The sequence below is a fragment of the Apium graveolens genome, chromosome 11, assembly GCF_009905375.1.
Source record: "Apium graveolens cultivar Ventura chromosome 11, ASM990537v1, whole genome shotgun sequence".
In the NCBI taxonomy this organism is placed as follows: domain Eukaryota; kingdom Viridiplantae; phylum Streptophyta; class Magnoliopsida; order Apiales; family Apiaceae; genus Apium; species Apium graveolens.
This window is the reverse complement of record NC_133657.1, coordinates 175,276,751-175,300,446: the sequence shown is the minus strand read 5'-3', so window position 1 is coordinate 175,300,446 and position 23,696 is coordinate 175,276,751. Positions and strand designations below refer to the sequence as shown.

General features: G+C 36.1%; 1 protein-coding gene across 1 annotated transcript; it reads right to left on the bottom strand.

Moving 5' to 3' along the window:
• Positions 1-20,670: 20,670 nt before the first annotated feature.
• Positions 20,671-23,466, bottom strand: LOC141698544 (putative clathrin assembly protein At2g25430). The gene is made up of 2 exons (XM_074503247.1): positions 23,198-23,466; positions 20,671-22,826 (listed from the first exon to the last, which is right to left on the bottom strand). Exon 2 carries the CDS (start codon positions 22,778-22,780, stop codon positions 20,879-20,881), a length of 1,902 nt encoding a protein of 633 aa, XP_074359348.1. The 5' UTR covers positions 22,781-22,826; positions 23,198-23,466; the 3' UTR covers positions 20,671-20,878.
• Between the last annotated feature and the right edge of the window lie 230 nt (positions 23,467-23,696).

The window sequence follows — 23,696 nt, the reverse complement described above, 5'->3', positions numbered from 1 at the left end:
AACCACGTATAACAAGCAATCCTCTTGACCCCCATCTGTGTTGTATGCTCGAGCCCCTGTATGAAAGAACCACAAAACCCTAGGACCATGTATGCACACCCCTAAGAAAGCGGAGGTGTCTAATGTACCTCGGGTGCACTACATTCCTACTATTGATAGAAAACAGAATAGAACCAACAACCATGAGCAAGTATGTTGTGTGTGGATAGCAATCCTCCTCGGATCAGGACTCATATCAGCACTCCCATATATATGATACAACCATGTGTACTTTATGCCTGCTCTGGCCCATGCCACCTTCACCTACTCTTCATCCAACGGTTCAAACCAATGTCTCGCAAAGTACCCCAAGCCACTCACAAGACCGTCGCCAACTATTTAAAGTCCAGTAACCGGTAAACCCAGGATATAGCCAACATCCTCCAGAGTCACTGTCATTTCCCCTATCTCATGAAAAAGGTGTTGGTCTCGGGACGCCACCTCTCCACAAGTGTTGTGACAAGCCTCGCATCATTCTGTAAAACCACACCCGGATTTACAAACACGCCAAAACCAATGCTATACAACAAGTCCTTCTGAGCATCAAACAAAAACCAACTACGCATGTTCCTGTTCCCACAATAACACTCCAAAGGACCCCGCTCATGTCCCTCCCAAATATTTGAACTCACATGATACTCGTTATCAAAGATAGTAGTATGACTAACTGGACCGGACAGTATGTTATCCATCCTGAAAACAATAAACATGAAAATAGTTCAACAAAATAATCATAAACCATACAATCCACAAAATTATATATATAAGCTATTCCGATCATATCAGCACAACTATGAATACAAATATAAAACCGCAATACAAAAAATAAACCGCAATGCAAAAAATCTAATTCTACAAATCTCAAATAATATCATACACCAGTTCCACAAATTCAATACCACAATGCATAAACTCTAATTTCATACATGATTTTATAAATACAATTCAAACATGTCATATTCACAGACGCAATATTCATCAATACACTCGCAACATCAAACTCGCAACATCAACAAATAATTCAAAATCACACACCATATTCACAGACGCGCAAATTACACACTCATATTTAAAATTAACAGTCCAAAAACAAGATCAGAGACACGCAAATTGCAGGCCACAAATCACAGACACGCAAAACACGACTGCAGAATCCAAACATAATATGAATATATACACGAAAACGACCACATATCACATATATACGAATATACACGATCACAGACACGCAAAAACTGGACATAATTAAACCAATTGAACATATACTCGAACATAAACAATTAATTTGCCAAAAACTGAACCTTAATCCCATAAGTTAAACTGAACCCTAGAATCCACAAAACGCAGAAAAGTCATTGTAAAATGAACCTTAATACCGTTAGAGTTGGGAAATCGAAGGGGAAGTGAAGAAGAACAAGACTCGAGACTAATTCTTTGTCCAGTTGCCTTCAAATCGCCAGAGATGCGTTGTAATTTAAATTTTTTATTTTAAATGCTAAACGGGTTGTCTTAACTCGTTTAATCTATTTCCAGGGGTTTAGCGGATATTATACGCGGAAGGCAATTAAGGGTAAAAAAGTAATTACCCATTTTGCGCATAATATACGCGAAAGCTCTCCTTTCCGCAGACAATAAGCGCGGAGCGGGTGAATTTTTTTTAAAATCATGTCCATGAAGTGATGTATTGAATAACAGTTCCCTGACATGATTGTCAGGTAACATGACCATTTTATCTTTATTCGTTGAGAAACTCTAAGTTACAACGAACAGTTTCCGAAATAATGTTCAAATGATTATAGGTCAACTACCTACTGATAATTTACTTATAAATTAATTAAACCACGCTTATATTAGTTAAAACATGTCATGTGTAATTCGAGAACAAATTTAGGATCCATATTGAGACCTCTAGTATTACATTTTTTGGTTATCGTATTTTTGGATCTTAGGTGTGAGTTTTTTTCGTTACGAGATGATATCTCTGATTTAGGAGACGTCAACCTCTAATATTTTTGGGATACCATATGATTTATTGTATATTTATTGACAAAATAAAAAAAGATTTATTATCTGACGAATAGTCGAACATTAAACTACTTTTTGTTTTTAATTTATTGATTGAATTGTAAAACTTATTATTTGAATGATTTATGTTTATTTTCACTTAGAAATGAAGGGCCATTGTGACGAATTTGTTAAAGTTTATGTTTTTAATAACTGGTCTTTCTTAGAATTGACCAAGTCTTTAGGTAGTTTGTTATTTGTATGTCAGTTAAGGAGTGTCTGTGATTTATAGGAATTATGGGTAGCTGTTTTCTGATTTTTAGGAGTTGTACTTAGTGGAAGTACCTGTGTTAGTGGAGTGTCCAAGGAGCCTGCAACATCCAAAAATGCACAAAAGCAGTTTGAGGTGCTGAAATTAAAAGATTTGAAAGCTAAAAACTATTTGTTTCAAGCCATTGATCGGTCGATTTTGGAAACAATTCTTCGTAAAGAAACCTCCAAAGATATTTGGGATTCAATAAAGAAGAATATCAAGGATCTGCTAGAGTGAAAGCGTGCACAGCTTCAGGCTTTGAGGAAGGAATTAACAGTTGCGTATACACCACAACAAAATGGTGTATCCAAAAAGGAAAACATGACAATTCTCAATATAGTATGAGGTTTGCTAGTAAAAGGAAAGGTTCTGAAATCTTTTTGGCCTGAAGCAGTTAATTGGAGTGTTCATATTTTGAACGAGAGTCCTACATTTGTCGTTCAGAATATGATTCCGAGGAGGCATGGAGTGGAAGGAAACCAGATGTTGATCATTTAAAGATATTTGGTTACATTGCCTACGCACATATTAGAAACGAGAAAAGGAAGGAATTGGATGATAAAGCAGAAAATTGTGTCTTTCTCGCTTTTAGTGAACCAGCCAAGGTTTAAAAATTGTTTAATCCTTTAACTGATAAGATCGTGATCAGCCGAGATGTTATATTTGATGAAGAAGCCACTTAGGATTGGCATATGAAATAACATTGATGGAGTTCTTCTTGATGATGAATCTGAAAATCAACCTACTTCAAAAGCCCCATGTATTAACAGTAATGTTGTTCCAGCAACCTCGATACCTCAAAATTCATCATATTCAGCTCTCGATGTTGCTGAAACTATTCAAATAGCTGGAGAGACAACTGATATAGCAGCTCAACCCCTACGCTACACTCGAAGAAGGCCAGCATGGTTAGAAGACTATAAAAGTGAGGATTTAAGCACTCATTTTGCTTTATTTTCAAATGATGATCCTACATCATATGAAAGTGACGTCAAAGAAGTAAAATGGAAATAGGCAATGGACGCTGAAATAGAAGTCATCGAAAGAAATAATACTTGGGAGCTAACTGATCTACCATGCGGACACAAAACCATTGATGTAAAGTGGGTCTTCAAAACCAAACTGAAAGAAAATGGCGAGTTTGATAAATATAAGGCACGCTTGGTGGCTAAGAGGTATAAACAAGAGTATGGCATCGATTATAGTGAAATTTTTGCACTTGTCGCTAGACATGACACGATCAGATTGATGACGACATTTGCAACTCGTGGCATATTTATCAATTGGATGTCAAGTCAACCTTTATTTATCAAACAACCTCATGGTTATGTTAAGACTGGTTGTAAAAATAAAGTTTATCTATTAAAAAAGGCTCTTTATGGACTAAAACAAGCTCCTCGAGCTTGGTATAGTCGCATTGAAGCTTATTTTTTAAAGGAAAGCTTTCTTAAGTGTCCATGAACACACACTCTTTGTTAAGCTAGGGTTGATTGAAAATTGCTTATTATGTGTTTATACGTTGACGATCTTATATTTACTGGAAATGATGTCGATATGTTTAAATAATTCAAGAAATCTATGATGGCTGAGTTTGAAATGAGTGATCTTGGCATGTTGCATTACTTTCTAGGTATAGAAGTAGTGCAATCTGAAAGGCATATGTCATAGCCTATTTGTTTATTCGAGGATTTAACTCAACTCAAATAAGGATGTAACAAGTAAATAGTGGTTTTATCGTCAGAGAGATCTCTCAAAGTAACATATATCAAAGGATTAAGTAACATTGTTCGTCTACAGACTTGAGGACTTAATTCACTGGAAGAAGTTCAAGAAATTGATCAAGCCTCAGTGATATAAATCAAGATTGTAGATTTAATCAAGTGACAGAGATCTCGTCAGGGTATAAATTGATTACAAGGATTTAATCTGAAGAAAATCAAGACATGAAGAAACATCACAGAAGTTAGTCATTCATGAACCAGACAGTACATCGAGTGTCAACATTGAAGTGGTGAAATGGATTCAGTGATTTTCAGAAGATTGTCAGAAGAGTGGTTGTTGTTCAAGATTAGTATTAATTCTCTAATTAATTAATTAAGTCATATAATTTAATTAAGAAAATAAATTATATCTGTAAAGATTAATTTATTGATTAATTGGATTAATTGATTAATTAATTCTGAATTAATATTTTGGTTTTTCAGAATTGATTTTGAATTTAAATTCAAAATTAATTCAGCAAGACAATCTTTTGTATTAGTATGACAATCGGTATGACAATTAATAGTCATACCGAAAGTCATGCCAGTTCATTTAGATTGTCTTGCCGAAAGTCATCTCAGTTCAATGGATTGTCCTACCGAAAGTTCTACCAGTTAAAAGGATTGTCTTGCTGAGCTATAAGGATTGTCTTGCCAATTAAAAACACAGGAGTGAATATAAAGAGCAGCAGCTATTTGTTTTTCAACAGAGCATTTGAATATCAAAAGAAAAACAGAAGAACACAGAACAAAGACAATAGCAGAGAACTTATTGCAATTTCTCAGAACATTTATTTCTAGTATTAATTGTTAAATCTAGTCCACTAGAAATACTCCTCTTATTCTTGTGTAACTATCTAGCGATCAAAATCCCTAGAACTTAATCTCAAATTGCATTTAGCATTTGATCCTTTTTATTACAAAAATAGAAAAAGATCATGTCGAATTTATTCTAGATTTGGAATAATTTATTTGAGATCAATCCCTTGTAAACGATACCGTTGTTGTAACACCTTTCAAGTTTAATAATAGTTTTATTTAACTTGAATTTTGTTTCACTTTTTTTATTCCGCATTTTATTCGATTAAACGGTATTGTTTGTATTCAACCCCCCTTCTACAAACATATTGAGACCTAACAATTGATATCAGAGCCTTCTGATTAACGAACAAATCAAGATCCTAGACTTTTGTGATTCTTTCACTCCTTGAATTTTTATTTACTAAAAAAATTCATAATGACTACACAAAAAGTTGAAACCGTTAAAATTCCACTATTCGAAAAAGAAAATTATGTTATGTGGAAGAAGAAGATGCTATTGTTTTTACAAGTTGCAAATCCCAAATATCTGGAAGTGTTAAAGAAGGGTCCAAAAATTCCGATGGTTATTGAACCAGAGGTAATAGAAGATGATGTGGTGATTACCAAAGCTAGAACTTATGTAAAAGATCCTGAGGATTTTTCTCCTGCTGAAAAAGAAGAAGCCTCCCTGGATGCTAGCCTTCAATTAATTTTAGTAGATTCCCTTGATCCCTTGATGAATAGACATGTGATGAACTGTAAAGATTTCAAACACATCTGGGAAACTATTGAGGTGATTAATGAAGGCACAGAGGAAGTTAGGGAGAACAAGTTAGAAATCCTAACCTCTGAGAATGAATACTTTAAATCCAATCCAGGAGAAGGAATCACTGAAGTGTTTGAGAGGTACAATGCATTGATCAAAAACCTGAACATTAATGGTATATACTATTCAATCAGGGAGGTCAACAAAAAGTTCCTTTTAACACTGTCAACTCATCTCGAACATAGAATCACTGCCATAAGAGAAGCAAGAGATCTGAGTGAGATTTCTTTGGAAAGGCTCTATGGTGTGTTAAAAACCTATAAGTTGGAGCAGATTCAGCAGAAGGAAGTCTATGGAAAGGAAGAGTGGTCAGCACGTCTACTGCTCTAGTAGCTGAAGAACAACAATAATAACCACAACAACAACAACAATCTCAACAGTCAGAAAGAATGGTACAGTCTTCCAAGGCTGAAGAAAATGTGATTGTAGCAGAATTTGATCCTCCTACTACAAATCAATCAGGAGATGATTTTTATTCCTTGGAAGAACTGGAGCAATTGGAAGATGAGTCAATGGCCCTGATTGTCAAGAGATTCTCCAATGTCAGATTCAAGAGGAATCCCAAGTTCAAGTACAAGTCCAACTACAACGGATTCCAGAAAGGTGGATCTTCATCCTCTAACACCAGCAGTGGTGGGTACAAAATAGGGATGCTTGATCGAAGCACCATTCGATGCTTCAACTGCAATGAGTTGGGACACTTTGCCACAGAATGCAGGAAGCCAAAACAAGTTAGGAAGAACTCTTATGATTCTAATCAGAAGAGTAAATCTGAAAGGGCTTACCTGGCAAAGGGAAGAAGCTGGGATGATACTGACAGTGAAGATGAAGAAGTTGGGAATCTTGCTCTCATGGCTAGTGATGCAAACACCTCATCGTCAAGAAAAGAGGTAAAATTTACTGATGCTGAATTAGTTTATCATCTAGGAGGTTCCTTAGATTGTGCTCGTCATGATAATGAAATGTTAAATCAACAAATCAAAGACCTTGAGAAAGAGGTCAATGAATTATGACTTGTGCACATTAATCAAGATAAATTAAAAGAACAAGTATCTTTTCTAGAGAATAGAGTTGACTGTTATAGACAACTCGAAACTATTCTCAAAGACAAGATCACCGGTCTTGAGACTAAGGTCAAAGCTTACTTTAATTTTTTCTCTAAGGCTAAAGAGTTCTACAATAAGCAAGCTATTAATCAAACATCTGGAGTAGGTTATGATTATAATGTTGCTATTGGAGAATTAGGCATAAACTCCCCTCCTCATGTCTGTGCTAAAGGTAGGGAAGTACCACATGTGCTTAAGGGTGTTGATGAACCCCTCTATAAAAAATCAATTGCTGAACCATTTGATGAGACCTCATTTATTATTCAAGAAGAAATTCGTGCTGAAGATCTTTCTAATGAGAAAGTTGTTTCCAAGTCAAGTGTGTCAAAGGTTCCAGTCAAAGTTGTGAAAGCAACTGAGACTAACTCAGACACACATGAGTTGGATAACAAAAATGTCATGTCTACCATGCATAAGTTGCCTGTTGTTAATCCCTCTCATAAAGCATGTGGTGTTCCTGATTGTATGTCTTGTGCTTTTAATTTGATGTATGCTTATTTTAATGATAAGCATGTTTTAATGATAAGACTACTCCTCGTCAGCATGTGAATAATAGGAAGCATGATAGGTCTAAGACTGCTAGTCCTCCTAAAGCTAGAAAGGAGACATTTATGCCTAAGCCTAAACAGAAATTTGTCAAGGCTGTTTACAAGGTCAAATGTCCAGTCATTGAGAAAGTTGAGAACATTAAAGTTAAGAATGTTGTTTTGCCTGATAAAGGCCAATTTTACAAGTATGGAGATACCACTGCTACTGACGAAGAATCATCAAGTCAACCTGACAACAACTCAGGGGGAGATGCTGAAGGATCAACTAGTAGGACACAACATCCCAATGTGTTTCGAGGTGAATCATCAAGATCAAATCTTCCAAGACAGACTTTCTGGAATAAAGCTCATCCTTTTGAGTTGATTATTGGTGATCCAGATGTTGGAGTCAGAACTAGACGTGCTACTCAAAATGAGTGTATGTTCTCAGGATTTCTTTCTGAGATGGAACCTAAGAAAATTGAGGAAGCACTGACTGATCCAGATTGGGTGATTGCTATGCAAGATGAACTCAATCAGTTTGAACATCAACAAGTCCGGAAACTGGTACCTAGACCTACACACAAAAAAGTTGTTGGTACTCGGTGGGTATTCAAGAATAAACTAGATGAAGATTGTATGGTTACAAGAAACAAAGAAAGACTGGTAGCTAAAGGGTATTCTCAAGCTGAAGGCATTGATTATGATGAAACCTATGCTCCAGTGGCTAGACTAGAGGCCATCAGGATATTTCTGGCATTCGCAGCATTCTCTAACTTTAAAGTTTATCAAATGGATGTCAAGAGTGCCTTTCTAAATGGAAAGCTGGATGAAGAGGTGTATATAGAGCAACCTCTTGGTTTTGAAGATCCAGATCATTTAGATTTTGTCTACTTTCTTTTCAAGGCTATCTATGGACTCAAAGAGTCTCCGGGAAAATGGTATGACACTCTCTCTGAATTTCTTATTGAAAATAGCTTTATTAGAGGTGTCATAGACAAAACTCTCTTTTCTAAAAAGCATAAAAATGATACTATATTAGTCCAAGTCTATGTGGATGATATAATATTTGGGTCTACTAATGATAATCTCTGTAAGAGATTTGCTAAATTAATGCACAGCAAATTTGAAATGAGCATGATGGGAGAGCTGAAGTTCTTTCTTGGATTACAAGTAAATCAAAGGTTAGATGGAACTTTTATTTGTCAATCCAAGTATCTCAAGGAACTCCTCAAAAAGTACAATCTAGAGGATTCTGCATCAGCAAGGACTCCGTCAACTACACCTGTCAAGTTTGGACAATGTGAAAACTCCATTAAGGTAGATGTCACAAGCTACAGAGGTATGATTGGCTCGTTACTCTATCTTACTGCAAGTAGACCAGATATTATGTATGCTACATGCTTATGTGCAAGGTTCCAAGCGGATCCTAGAGATATTCATCTCGTTGCTGTTAAACGAATCTTGAGATATCTTAAGGGAACACCAAATCTAGGTATTTGGTACCCTAAAGAATCTGGTTTTAACCTTGTTGGATATACAGATTCAGATTACGCAGGAAGTTTTGTTGATAGGAAAAGCACCTCAGGGAGTTGTCAATTCCTAGGTAGCGGACTAGTCTCATGGTACAGCAAGAAACAGCAAACAGTTTCCAATTTAATGGTCGAGGCTGAATATATTGCTTCTGGAAGCTGCTGTGCTCAGATCTTGTGGATTAGGAATCAGCTACGGGACTATGGCTCTGTATTGAACAAAATACCTATTCTATGTGACAATACAAGTGAAATAGCCATCACCAACAACCCTGTGCAGCATACAAGGACCAAGCACATTGACATCAGGTATCATTTTATTAGAGAGCACGTCATGAATTGTACTGTCGAACTATTTTTTGTTCCAACAGAAGAACAAATAGCAGATATTTTCACTAAACCTCTTGATGAATCCACATTTACCAAATTAGTTGGTAAATTGGGTATGTTGAATAGCTTTAGTGATTAAACTTGTGAATATCTGAAATCTGTTCTTGAATGAATTTACAAATGAATTTTTCATAAATGAAAAATTCATTTGCAAATTTATTTTATCATATTTTCCATAATTTCTTGCTTATTTCTATGTAAGTTTTATTATCTTATCTTATTTATTTATTCTACTTGTTAATTTTAATATCTCAGAATATTTTATTTTCTCTAAAAATATTTTTCTATGAATTTTATTTGCTAAAATTCAACAGAAATCTATTTTTGGAATAAAATAAAATTATTCCTGAAATATTGCTTTTGTTTTTATAAATTTATTCTGTAACTATAAGTATTAATTCTGTGTATAAGTTAATTTTATACTAGAATGACAATCGGCAAGACAATTGAAATTGTCTTGCTGAAAGTCATTCCAGTACATATAAGTGTTTAATTTTATTTTCAGTTTAATTTTATAACTGGTAAGACAATCGATATGACTATTAATAGTCTTGCCAGTAATAAAATTTATATCAGATAAAATTTATTTTTATTTTGTACTGGTATGACAATCGGTATGACTATCAGATTGTCATACCAGTTATATTATTAGTATTTTTGTTTTCTCGATTGCCTGGTATGACAATCGGGAAGACAATCGGTATGTCTTTCCTCGATTGTCATACCAGTTGTCCTACTTAACTTTTTTTTGTTGTGTTTTGTAAATCAATTCAGTTCAGTTTTCAAATTCCAACAGTTTTCTTTCTCTTGTTTCTCTCTCTCAATTCGATCAAAATCAAACCTCCATTGATTGTCTTCTTGCTTGAGTTTTTACTCAGCACACTTTACTGTTTCATATATACATATTCGTGTGTATACATACAGTAAGGAAGTGCTGTCGATTTTTTTTTAAAACTAAATTTCACTTCGGTTTTTCCCCCTTCAAAATCAGTTTGGTTTGTTGGTTGTTTTTGGGTGTTTTATTTAGTTAATTTTATTTTGTGTCTTGTGCATTTTTTTTCCAGATCCTTTGTTGTGAGTTAAGAACTTTAACGAGACACATTTGTTTCTAAATTTTTGAATATAATTGAATTAATTCGAATTATTAATTAATTTTTAATTCGAATATTCTTAATTTAATTCTTAAAATTCTGACAGTGTGTGTCTTTTTGTATTTATTTTTAAAATGGCTCTCATTTTCCAAATTGTCTCGCATAATCTTGTTGGTTATTTTAATCCAGAAAAATGTGATGTGGAAAAATTTAAGCCGTGGATTAGATTTTTAAATGACCATTTGATTGTTAGCTCTGCTATTAAATCAAATGTGCTTTTAAATGTCGATCTGCTAAGACTGATTTGCACAACCTCTACTGTGGCCGATGATTTTAAATCTTTTTCATTCACCGTGGCAAACACACAGTATGTAGTTGATGAAACAGTCGTCAATCGAGCGTTAAATTTTCCAATGGACAATTTCTGTAATTTGTCCCTCTGAAAATGATATTTCAAACTTTTTCCATGCTATTCACTATCAGGGGGTGATTAACTTAACCAAGTTGTCTAAATCCAATTTGGTTTCTGAATGAGATATTTTCTTCCCCAAAGTGTTTGCCAACTGCACTAAATCCAACTTTCACAACATCACTTCCACTCTGTAGTACATTGGTCTTGCGGCTGTTTTCAATCAAAGGATCTATTTTGGCAAACTACTTTTACCCATTCTTCTGAGACGTCTCACTACTGCGTTACGTGATCATTCTACAAATCGTAGGGTTTCGTGCTACTACGCTCGTTTTCTCATGCTCATAGCAGAACATCTTCTCTCACCTGAGCATAAAGCTCTTTTTGCTAACTCTTCAGTAACTGAACCCCCTCCAGTAAGCAAAAAGATTTACACTCGCCAAGACACAACCTTTAAATTCATGCAAGTTCCGGTACTTGTATCTACTTTCAGGGCCGCTTACATTCCTTTACCTATTTTCAATCTTCCCGGTCATGAACAGCAAGCTCAACCTCCAGTGGTTCAAACCACCCAGGCTCAAACATCAGATGCTCTTCCTCTGCAGGTAATGATTCCTCACACTCAAACTATTCCTACTTCTGTTGAAAGACCCCTAGTGGTTGATAGGGCTGACCATGAAGTTGTAGAACCGCAGCTTCAATCCCAGGTCATAGAGCCAAACATAGAGTCACAACCTATCTCAACCTCTCCCCCACTGTCTAAAATGTTGCCTAGAAGGTTAGTAGGAAGTAGTATGTTGTTGGATGTGAATGAACCCTCAGCTCTGCCTCCTCCCAAGAAAAGAAGAACATTTACTGAGGCATCTTAAAGCCCATCCTTGTCCTCCCAACAGGACATGGACTTTGATATGGCTAGTGAACAGTTACTAGAGAATTCTATCAACAGGATGAATCTATTAAAATTCGCCATAGGGCCATGGCATCTTGTACTGAGTCAAGCACACTTCCATTACTCACAATGGAAGCATACAGACCAATAGATGATACTCAGGACACAGAGCGAGGAGGGCACATTGAGTCGGTTACAGTGCCTGCCATAGTTACGGCAGAAGAGCAGTCACATGCTTCTGAGGGAAAATATGACTCTCAGCCACCTTTAATAGAGTCATTTTCTCCCCTCCCAGATCCAACACCTCTGGCTCCCTCACGGGATTCTCCACTCGCAGATTTATCTGGAGAAAGTGGAGGGCAACTCGGTCAATCTATCCCTGAAGCAATTCAGACATCTATTTCACATGAAAAGATAGGTTTGACTGAGGATCGGGACTCGCGAATTCCCATTGCACCACCACTGACCTCTCTTGAAGAGGCTAGGGTGATTTCAAATGCAGGTACACAAGATCAGCATCAGGAAGACTCCTCACGAGCAATAATATTGAGAGATACACAAGCACGTGAGTTGAGTGAATCAAATAGGAGAGGTATTCAGTTGAGCGCACACACAGACACAAACACTGAAAATCTGTTAGCTCAAATTGCTGAACTGAAAGAACAACTTGCAAAAAGTCAGGTTGAGGCTCAATCATTCAAAGCACAAGTGGTTGAATGGTCTTCTTCTTCCACCTCTGTCAATAATCAGTTGGCTCTCATCAGGACTGAAATATCAGATTTGAAGACCTCTGTTGTACCAAAGCTTAACTCAATCCAGGCATCTCCAACGTTATCAGCTGAAGATATTTCAAACTTCTGCTCTCTCCATACAAGAATGACTTCTCTTGAAGACTTGGTTGAAATGAATCATTCACTGGATTCCTCCAGATTTCTGAAGATAGAGACGGGCATGGAACATCTCAATGAAGGGATGAAGCACTTATATTTCATGATTAAAAATTCTCACTGCCCTAATGAAGAATAAAGGACTTTCTTCGAAGGGCCGTCTGGTGGAGGCTCAGGCTCTGGAGGTGATGGAGGTCATGGAGGATCTAGAGGAAAGTCTGTAGAGGATTCCTCAACTAAGGGGGAGAAAAAAGGGAGAAGTGCAAAGGGAAAAGAAAAAGATTCGTCTGCTGGAGGCACAGGGAAGGCTGATGATGTCTAATATAGTGGAGAACAGGATGACTTTGATATTTTTGACATTCCCACTGAACCAGTCTTGGAAGATAAAGATGGTTTCTTTGAAGCTGAGGAGGAAAGTGATTTTGGAGAATGGGAAGAGGAAGCTCAATTTTTGAGAAAGAGTTTCAGCAGCAGCAGTCAGAGTTGAAAAGAAAAGAAGTTGAACTCAAAGAGGTACCCAGATCATTGACATGAGGAAAAGCATTGAACGAACAGAAACTCTTGAAAAGCAACGTCTTCATGACATTAAAGCTAAAGAAAGGAGAAGAGATGTCAGACTGAAGATTGGTAAAAAATGGGATGAAGCTAGGAGAGTACTTGATATGCCTCAGCTAAGCACAAACAATGATAGGCAGTTTCTACATCTTCTTGACAAGCTGGAGATCTCTAATCCAAACAATGACGTGTACATGAATGCTATAAAGACTGAAGTCTCAGGGATCACAGCTGCCTTTGACAGATCTCTAAATGAAATGAGCATATTTGTATATTGTCAGAGCGAAGGATCTTTCAAGGTATCACTTCATCTGTTTGAGAATCGTTCTTTATCAGAGATTTGGGTTCTTCTCAACAAAGTCAAAAGAAGCTCAGAATTAAATATAGTTCTTCGAGAAAGGCTCAAAGAGTTTGCCAGGAGGACTAGTCCTCAAGTGGTCAACAATCCTCATCAGGTAAGATTCTTTAAGTCTGACTGTCTTCAAATCTGTCAGCTCGATTCACAATCTCTTAAAGACTACTCTGCTAAGCATCTTGTCTGGATGGAACATCACTTAAGAACTGCTGGATATTCATCCATGTTGAAAACTCAAGCAGCTGATCTGATTCAAGCTTATTGTGAAAAGAATATTAAAAGGTACAATCAGTTCAAGAATAAGCTAAAGTTAGTTGGAGTTCAACCAGTCAGACCAGCCAGCTTCACTTCTGAAAAGGATCGTGTCTTTGACAAGGAGTATCTTCAAGATTTGGAAGAAGGTGAATTCGGAAGGGAAGACAACTGAATTCAATTAGCTCAAGACTTAATGTAATATGATTAGAGCTTTATGAATCAAGATAGACTAATGTAATTATATATTCAGTCTAGAGGAACATCTATCTTGTATTCACTTGTAAATTTCTTTTAGAATCTGGAAAATGTTAAATATAATCCAGAACTTTTCTGCTATTTACTTTGCATTACTGTTTATATCTTTTTCTTATTTGTTAGTTGAGTTATCCTCTAGGTATTTGTTGTTATTGTCTAACAAACAAATAGGGGGAGATTGAAAGGCATATGTCATAGCCTATTTGTTTATTCGAGGATTTAACTCAACTCAAATAAGGATGTAACAAGTAAATAGTGGTTCTATCGTCAGAGAGATCTCTCAAAGTAACATATGTCAAAGGATTAAGTAACATTGTTCGTCTATAGACTTGAGGACTTAATTCACTGGAAGAAGCTCAAGAAATTGATCAAGCCTCAGTGATATAAATCAAGATTGTGGATTTAATCAAGTGACAGAGATCTCGTCAGGGTATCAATTGATTACAGGGATTTAATCTGAAGAAAATCAAGACATGAAGAAACATCACAGAAGTTACATTCATGAACCAGACAGTACATCGAGTGTCAACATTGAAGTGGTGAAATGGATTCAGCGATTTTCAGAAGATTGTCAGAAGAGTGGTTGTTGTTCAAGATTAGTATTAATTCTCTAATTAATTAATTAAGTCATATAATTTAATTAAGAAAATAAATTATATCTGCAAAGATTAATTTATTGATTAATTGGATTAATTGATTAATTAATTCTGAATTAATATTTTGGTTTTTCAGAATTGATTTTGAATTTAAATTCAAAATTAATTCAGCAAGAAAATCTTTTATATTAGTATGACAATCGGTATGACAATCAATAGTCATACCGAAAGTCATTCCAGTTCATTTAGATTGTCTTGTCGAAATCATCCCAGTTCAATGGATTGTCCTACCGAAAGTTCTACCAGTGAAAAGGATTGTCTTGTTGAGCTAAAAGAATTGTCTTGCCAATTAAAAATACAGGATTGAATATAAAGAGCAACAGCTATTTCTTTTTCAACAGAGCATTTGAATATCAAAAGAAAAACAGAAGAACACAGAACAAAGACAACAGCAGAGAACTTATTGCAATTTCTCAGAACATTTATTTCTAGTATTAATTGTTAAATCTAATCCAGTAGAAATACTCCTCTTGTTCTTGTGTAACTATCTAGCGGATCAAAATCCCTAAAACTTAATATCAAATTGCATTTAGCATTTGATCCTTTTTATTACAAAAATAGAAAAAGTTCATGTCGAATTTATTCTAGTTTTGGAATAATTTATTTGAGATTAATCCCTTGTAAACGATACCGTTGTTGTAACACCTTTCAAGGTTAATAATAGTTTTATTTAACTTGAATTTTGTTTCACTTTTTTTATTCCGCATTTTATTCGATTAAACGGTATTGTTTGTATTCAACCCCCCTTCTACAAACATATTGAGACCTAACACAATCTGATAAGATTATTTTTATATCCCAAAAAAATTATGTGCAAGATGTTTTGGACAGATTTGAGATGAAGCATTATAATCCAGCAAGCACCTCAACTGAATTTGGATTAAAGCTCCACAAAAATTGAAATGGAACGAGGGTGGATAGTACACTCTACAAGCAAATTGTTGGTAGTTTGATGTATTTAACTATAACAAGGCCTGATATAATGTATTATGTGAGTTTAATAAGCAGATACATGAAAAATCCAACAGGAATGCATTTGTTAGCTTCCAAACGGATCCTTCGCTACTTGCAAGGAACTAGAGAATTCGGGTTGTTCTACCAGAAGAGTGAAAAGGGCTTGTTTGGATTTACCGACAATGATTATGCCGGAAATTTGGATGATAGAAGGAGTACTGTTGGCTATGTTTTTATGTTGGGTACAGCAGTTGTTTCATGGTCGTCTAAGAAGCAACCTATTATCACATTATCAACAAAAGTAGCTGAATTTATTGCAGCAACAGCTTATGCTTGTCAAGCAATCTGGTTGAGGATAATTCTTGAAGAGCTGCAGCTAAAACAACTTAAAGCCACTACAATCTTCTGCGATAACAATTTAGCAATCAAGCATTCTAAGAATGCAGCTTTACACAGAAAAAGTAAATATATTGATGTGAAGTATTATTTTCTAAGAGAACTTAGCAATGATGGAACAATTGAGTTGGTTTATTGTCGAACTCGAGATCAGGTTGCAGATATACAAACTAAGCCTATGAAGGTTGCTACATTTGTGAAGTTGCGCGATTTACTTGGAATGTGTTCAGGTGCTAGTGTTCTGCGAACAAAATAAATTGTTATATTAAACTGATATTGCAGATTTCAGAAGGTGTTAAAGTTTGTGTTTTTAAGTTTTTATTTACTGGTCTTTCTTAGAATTGACCAAGTCTTTAGGTAATTTGTTATTTGTATGTCAGTTAGAGGAGTGTCTGTGATTTATAGAAATTATGGGTAGTTATTTCTGATTTTTAGGAGTTGTGCTTATTGGAAGTATCTGTAACTTTTCTCTAAGCCCTATATATTAAGGTCTCTTCTTATTAATAAAATTGAGCTTCCAAATATCTCTGATTTCCCAATTATTTCAAGCTAACAGAATTAACCATAGCGACGATGGAGGTGACAATGAACGACCAAGATCATTAACTTTCTCAAAAATACAAAAAACCAAAAGGTTCCTCTCATTACAGAGTTACAATACACAAACCCTAAACCCTAACTTTCTCAAATGCGATGATGTTTGAAGCCAAGAACGCGTTAGCTCAAGCACAGTCCACATTATTTCTTCTCGTGCACCTCCGGCTTTCTCGCCGGGGTGGATTTTATAATAAGCTACCCCAGAAGCATCTATCGCTCGCTCCCCTCTTCCCTCCCTCTCTCACACTAGCGTCTCATTTATTGTAATTTTACATTATTAGGTGAGTTTAGTTGTGATAAGCATCGATTTAGGTGAGGATGCATTTGGCTCTATGAATTGTGTTTATTACAGAGACTTGGCCACCTAAAACAAAATAGACCAAACTACTTCTAGCTAGAGATGCACAAAAATCCTGGTCCCGAAAATCTAACCCGGCCCGATCCGGTCAAAATCCGGTCAAGCCCGGCCCGATCAAAACCCGGTCAAGCCCAGCCCGATCAAAACCCGGCCCGGGCTTAGGGCCTCGACGGGCCCTATATTTTTAGGCAAAGCCCTGCCCAGTTAAAAGCCCGGGCTTCGGCCCAGCCCGGTCTTTGTCCCGGCCCAATTAGAAGCCCGAAAAAACCCGATTAAAATCTGATTATTCTAATATATTTTCTTATATTTTTATGAATTTACATTTACTAGAAATATAAATAATACTTTAAACACATATATATTTACATATTCTTGATTAATAATATTATTTATATACTTTATTGCAAGATTAATGAAAGAAGATATAGTAAGTACTATTTGGATAATATTGATAAAACGTATTATTCTATAAACATGTTTATTTTTTGTCAAACTTAAATGTTTTCAACGAAATAATGTTCACATAAAATATTTCATGCAAACTAATACATTTTTACGATAATATAGTTGCTAACATATGTAGTCTTCAGGATCTCTAAAAATACTCGATCCGATTTAAATTAGAAAAAAGTCGGCCCGATCTGACCCGACCCGAAAAAAAGCCCGATAAAGCCTGTCTCAAGGGCCCAAACGGGCTCTGATATTTTCGGAAAGTCCGGCCCGGTCCGGTCAGAGTCAAAGCCCTAAAAGCCCACCCCGGTTAAAGTCCGTAGGCTCCGGTGGACCTTTTGTGCAACTCTACTCCTAGCAAAGTCGCATGCGAAAATGTAGGTCGGCTTTATTCTTATTAGAGTTAGGAAGGATACGTTATTAGAGTTAGGAAGGATACGATGTACGTAGACTTTTACGGCAAGAAGTTGGTTTCCGAATAACAAAAATAATAAAATTAATGCAGGCAAACTTTACTGGTTCGAATTGTTGCTAGAATTCCAATGAATGAAACAGATTAACATTTCTGAAGTAGGACATTAGGAACGTTGTATACAGCAGAAGAATAAAATAAAATCGGTCACTAAAAAAGAGTGCCAAGTACGTCTAGATTAACTCTCGATATATATTATATATACGGGTTAAATGCTTAAACATAACTAAACTGAATCCCAACTTACAAGTGGATCATTAAATAGATCATCAAACTCAAAAAACTTAGGCGATTAAATAACTATACTAATAAAAAACTTGCAACTAATTTATTCAATAGACATAAACTCGCACTCGCACATCCGTTAACTTTTGTTGACTTTAGACGGAACTCTGTTAAACATGACACATCAGCTTCAGCTGCCAACTCACTTGCCAACAAATCAACTTCAATATGCTCCGATGAAAAACAAGTCGACCCATCCCACAGCGGCACCACCTCTACACTTCAGTCTACAGCACTTTTTCTTCATTATAAAAATTAAGATTATGAAAGAAAAACACACCCATTTAATATCAAACCCATCATCATATCACCATCACCATCACCATCACCATCACCATCACCATTCTTAGGTGAATATACTACTTCATTAAACAATCCTTGCCTTGTGTATATATCTACATAGATGCAACTTTTCTCAAATTGTATAATACATACAATAAGACATGAGATGGTGTAAAATATGAGTGAAATCAACTGCCCACGGGTAAAAGGCAAATTTTTTATCATAATATGAAGAATACAAGCCCGCTTTGATGATGAATCTTGTTGGTGGCCAGAGATCTTTCATTCTTTATTTTCTTGCATTTGCAACTTTAGATTATGATTGAAATTGACGGGTAAATAAAGGCATTTAGATTTTGTTTGTAACCCCTATTCTTACAGTGAAATTGATGTGTACAATTCATTAAATTTGGAAATTAGTAATTGATATAAATATATTGTATGTGTAAATATGTTTTCAATTTAGGTTGGGTCAAACCACACTTTGACGGTCAAACCAGACTTTGACACATGGATTGGCGTTTCTAATTATGTACATGTGATATATACAAACCAGATATCCACCTCATTTTTAGTTCAAGCCCGTTAAAGTATTTAACGGCAGTTATCTATTTGCAAGTTAATACTTGTTAACTGAGTTGATCGCAAACTTTTTGAGTTCGATCACCCAGTTGCAAGTTGGACAAGAGTTCAGTTATGTTTAAGCGATTTTACCCTTATATATACTATATATGTAATAGAAGTTAAAAAAAACAATAAAGTGCAATTCCCGTATATTTTATTCCCAGAATAAAGGTGCCTTACACTGTTACTGCTATCTACTTGATCTAAATGCTGAATGCATGTACAAATGTATAATGCACTTACAGACCAGAAGTCCAGAACCACCTAATTACTGTTTTAAAATTTCTTGTTTCAGCTAGGGGATAATCAAACTTCAAAAGTTATTAGTTATTACTGGAAAATAGAAAAAAAAATGACAGATAATCAAACTTCAAAAGTAATTACTGGAAAATAGAAAAAAATGACTTCTAAAGTCTAACATGAAAAAGTGACTAGCACCAATCATACTGCAATATACAAATTTACTGTGATAGGTATCAAACTTTCGCGCAAAATTACTCAGACAAATATAGAAGACGTGTGCAGAAGTGTAAACAAGTTGTACCACTCAAATAGACAGGATTGCTAACAGAGAGTAGTAACTGTAATAATTAGGCTAGCCCCCATTTCCGTAACAATTCTGTAAAATGATAATATAAATAGGACTGTGATATCTCATAGTTTAGTCCGAAAAAATACTACAGGTTGCTGTATAAAGAAGGAGTTGATCTATCAATAGAATTGTCGGTCTGAAATGAGGTTCAGCTAAAACTAGCAATATCTCTGCATCTAGATTCTAGAAATCAGACTAAGTAGTCAACACATAGGTATCATTAATCTATCTCAAAACATTGCAGAACTTCTTATAGTACACACTCTTCTTCCAACTAACAAAAATCCTCGTATCAACGCTAACAAGTGAATCACTAATTTTTACAAATTGGCATGCAGCTGATGGGGAATAAAAAAAAATATCTTCTATTTACTAGTAACGAATTTAGTTATATAAGTAAAATTAGTTTCAACTTAAAACAGGTTTAGTGTGCATTAGTTTCAACTTAAAACAGGTTTAGTGTGCATCCTACTAATGATGTTAGTGACTGTATGTTGACTTTGTGTACAACCTAGCTGTTAGTAGTTGCAGCTAGATATCATTGCTAGTTAGGTGGAAGTTAGGGTTTGTAAAAAAACCTATTTATACACATGTATTAGCTTCTTATGGCGGCAGACTTTGATTATATATAAAACTTTTCACTTAATATTGATTATGTATCATTTTGGGGATGGGTTCGGGTGGAGATTGTCCTGCGGTTTCATCTCCCTAGGGTTTATAATCACTATTCTTATCGTGTTCAACAAAAATCTTGTTACTCAAATCTTACTCTCTTTATTCTGCTAGGTCACTCCAGCAGCCTTACCAAAATTTAAACTCATCAAAAATAAATAAATTAAACTCCTAGTGCAGTCGATTGTCTGTCAAAATCAAGATCCTTATTTTTCAAATTGGAGGAATGATATTTAAGTTAATTAAAACAATGGTTCTGTAATGGGCGACTACCAATGAGCTAAACTTTGGTTAGTCAATAATCCATCATACATGCTCTGGAAATCAGAACTCATAAAGATGTGAAGGACTTCAAAAAAATTACAACTAGAATGAAATATATAATAATACAACATATGATCCCTCCCACAACAATATTTAAAGAGTTCCGCCTTAGTTCTCTAACCCTTTCCCGGGTGACATGCACAAATATTTAAGGCAATTCACATTAAAGTACAATGCAAAAGAAAAATAAAATCCAAAAGTGATGATAAAATGCAGAACTCACTAATGATTGTAGTAATACCCAGGAGGTGGATATCCCATCCCATTCGCAGGCGGCATTCCGTAAGGCATTGCTGGTGGATAATATCCACCGCCATTAATCTTGCTTAAACTCGTTTGACCTTGCATTCCCTCTCTAGCATACTGTTGCCATACCATCTGTTCTTGCATAAGCATCTGCTGCTTTTTCTCTATCTCAGCCATCTGCACATATGAAGGAGGTGGAATGCTCAATGAAGCAGCAAATGGATCTCCTCCAACTGTCTGAACAGTTCCATCTGGAGCAGGCAGAGCCAACACTGGAGTTGTACTCTTCCCCATGCCAGGCAAAGCCACGCTGCTAGCGCTGCCTCCGCCGAATTGGGCACTGCTTACATGTTGCCTAACTATTCCCTGATCATACATGCCATTCAAAAGCAATGGATCAAGTCCACCACCCATTGCAGCCTTTTGGTTAGATAGATTGCTTGCTGTTTCCACCAAGGCCAGTTCCCAGTCTGCCTTGCCACTCTCTGCGGCTGGATTCTGCCAAGCAGAAGTTACCTCCGGTTCACCATTCGAGGGAAATGCTTCCCAATTCCCATTTGTATTCTTAGTATTTGCTGCTGGGCCAGCAAATAATGCTAATGCAAACTTATTCCCTTGATCATCTGCAGTTGTCACTTCCTCCCTCAGATCCACCAAGTCTGCAGTCTCTTGTTGCTTCGGAGGCTGGGGGGCCTCTGGAGGTGGAGGAGCAGTATAAGTCTCCGGAGCGGGCAATGCTTTAATTTCATTCATATCTGGCACTGGCTCTTCCTCTTGAACCACAGGGGTAGGTTCCACTTTTCTCTCCGGTGATTTCATTGCCTTCGCTCTGTCCCTCACAAACTCCTCCAAAGTCTCCAACAACTTCCCAGTGATCAATTGCACTTCAGGATACTCAGATGATCTGGCCAAACCCATATCCTTGCACCAATTATAAAATGAAACCAGCTCATCAATCTGCTTGGCTGCACTTGTATAAGCATCAAATGCCTTCACGCAATCATGGTATTCCATCTCAAAAAATCGATCAAGTAACACCGCCAAAACCTCACAAATATCAGCATAGAGCTTAAAACTCTCTTTCACAAGAGAATACAGTGCAACTAAAACCATTCTGTTATTCTTCGCCAACCCTGTAGGTCTACATGATAAAAACCGGTCCAAGAGCCTCTGCAGATGACCCATCTTACCATATATTCTCTCCGGCTTCATTTCTCTCAATGGGGTCTCGGCTTTCTTCTCTGCTTCACTTTCCCTAACATCCCCAAAAGACCTTGATCTCCTCATCCCCTGACCACCATACCCATATTCTCCCCTCGATTCATGGTTTCCATACTCATAAGCCCCATTATTTTGAGGTGACCTCCATTTTTGAATTTCTCCACCATGAGTACTCCCTGTTAGTTTTTTCTCGTACACAATCATCTCAAGCCTCTGATCCAAATACAAGGCAAAAGTCCTGACAAAAGCTGAATGATCCCAGGAATTGGAATGCACCTCATCCCTAAAATCAGACATGTTCAACAACCTTGTTCCCTTCCTTGTCGTAAACATGATCTCCTGTTGAAACACCAGATCCCCTTCATTTAACAATCTATGAACCACAATCAAACTCTTCAGAGCCACAATCCAATCCCGTGTTTTCCCTAATCGCTTCGACAATTTAGACACACAAACACTGACATAACCCCTCGAATACGTGGTCAACTGTAAGATCCGACGAATATACTTCTCATCCGCTGGATCATCATCGTGACTTGTAGCTTTAACAATAGCTACTTCTAGCTCCGGTGCGTCATTGCTAGCAACTTTAGCTATGCCAATACTAGTTTGATCCTTGACAGCTCCAATAGCTTTACGAATTGTACTCGAACTCATTTTGACTCCACTTCTCAGCAAATAACTTCTAGTCTTTTAACAAGATCTAGAAAATTCAACCAATAGAAACAAAAATCAAGAACTCGAGGACATAATTAAAAATCTTATTTTTGACTTGACATCTAAGCTAAAAAACAAGATCTATAAAAACCAATTTCAAGAACTTACAAAAGCATCAACCTTTAATAACCCAACATCTAAATTACATCAATCCCCCCAAAAAAAACATTAATCAAAACATTTAAACAGCATAATTTAATGTATATTCAAAAGGGTTTACACAAATATCATTAACAAATCAAGAACAATCATTTAAGCTCTAAAAAGCCTTATAAACAACACAAATAAAACAAAAATACATAATACACAGTTACACACAACATATATATAAAGAATTTTGGGGGTGAAAAATGGTACCTTTAAAAGGGTCAACAGAGAGGATTGAGAGATCTGGTTTAAAGGCTGAGATGAAGTGGGCTGTGAATTGACAAAGGTGATGACAGAGTTAATTGTGTAGAGTCTTCTAAAATGGAAAAAATGTGTAGAAAAGGGGGGTTGAATAGTGGGTATGATTGAATCTGGGCCGTTGGGTTTTGTAAGAAAGGAATGTGGAGGAAGATATCTGAGCTGTCTGTTTTATTGTTGGCGCTGTACAGGAGTTGTAACAAGTCCAGTTTTTTTTTTCGTCTTCAATGGTCACCGCCAAGCTGTGAATGAGCCGAGCCACGAAACCGAACTTGACTTTTACTTCAAGAATCATGCCAATCCCATCTTTTATATACGGCACAAAAAAAATGTTTGAACTCGAGCTCGTTAATGAATGGAGACATAAATATTATTTTTTATAGGAATGAGCATGAGTCTATTTAACTTCGTTTTGGGATAAAATTGAAATTAAAATCATATATTTTCGATT

Bases quoted from the DNA above. Each gene is read 5' to 3' on its own strand.
- LOC141698544 (XM_074503247.1), bottom strand. From the start codon at position 22,780: ATGAGTTCGAGTACAATTCGTAAAGCTATTGGAGCTGTCAAGGATCAA.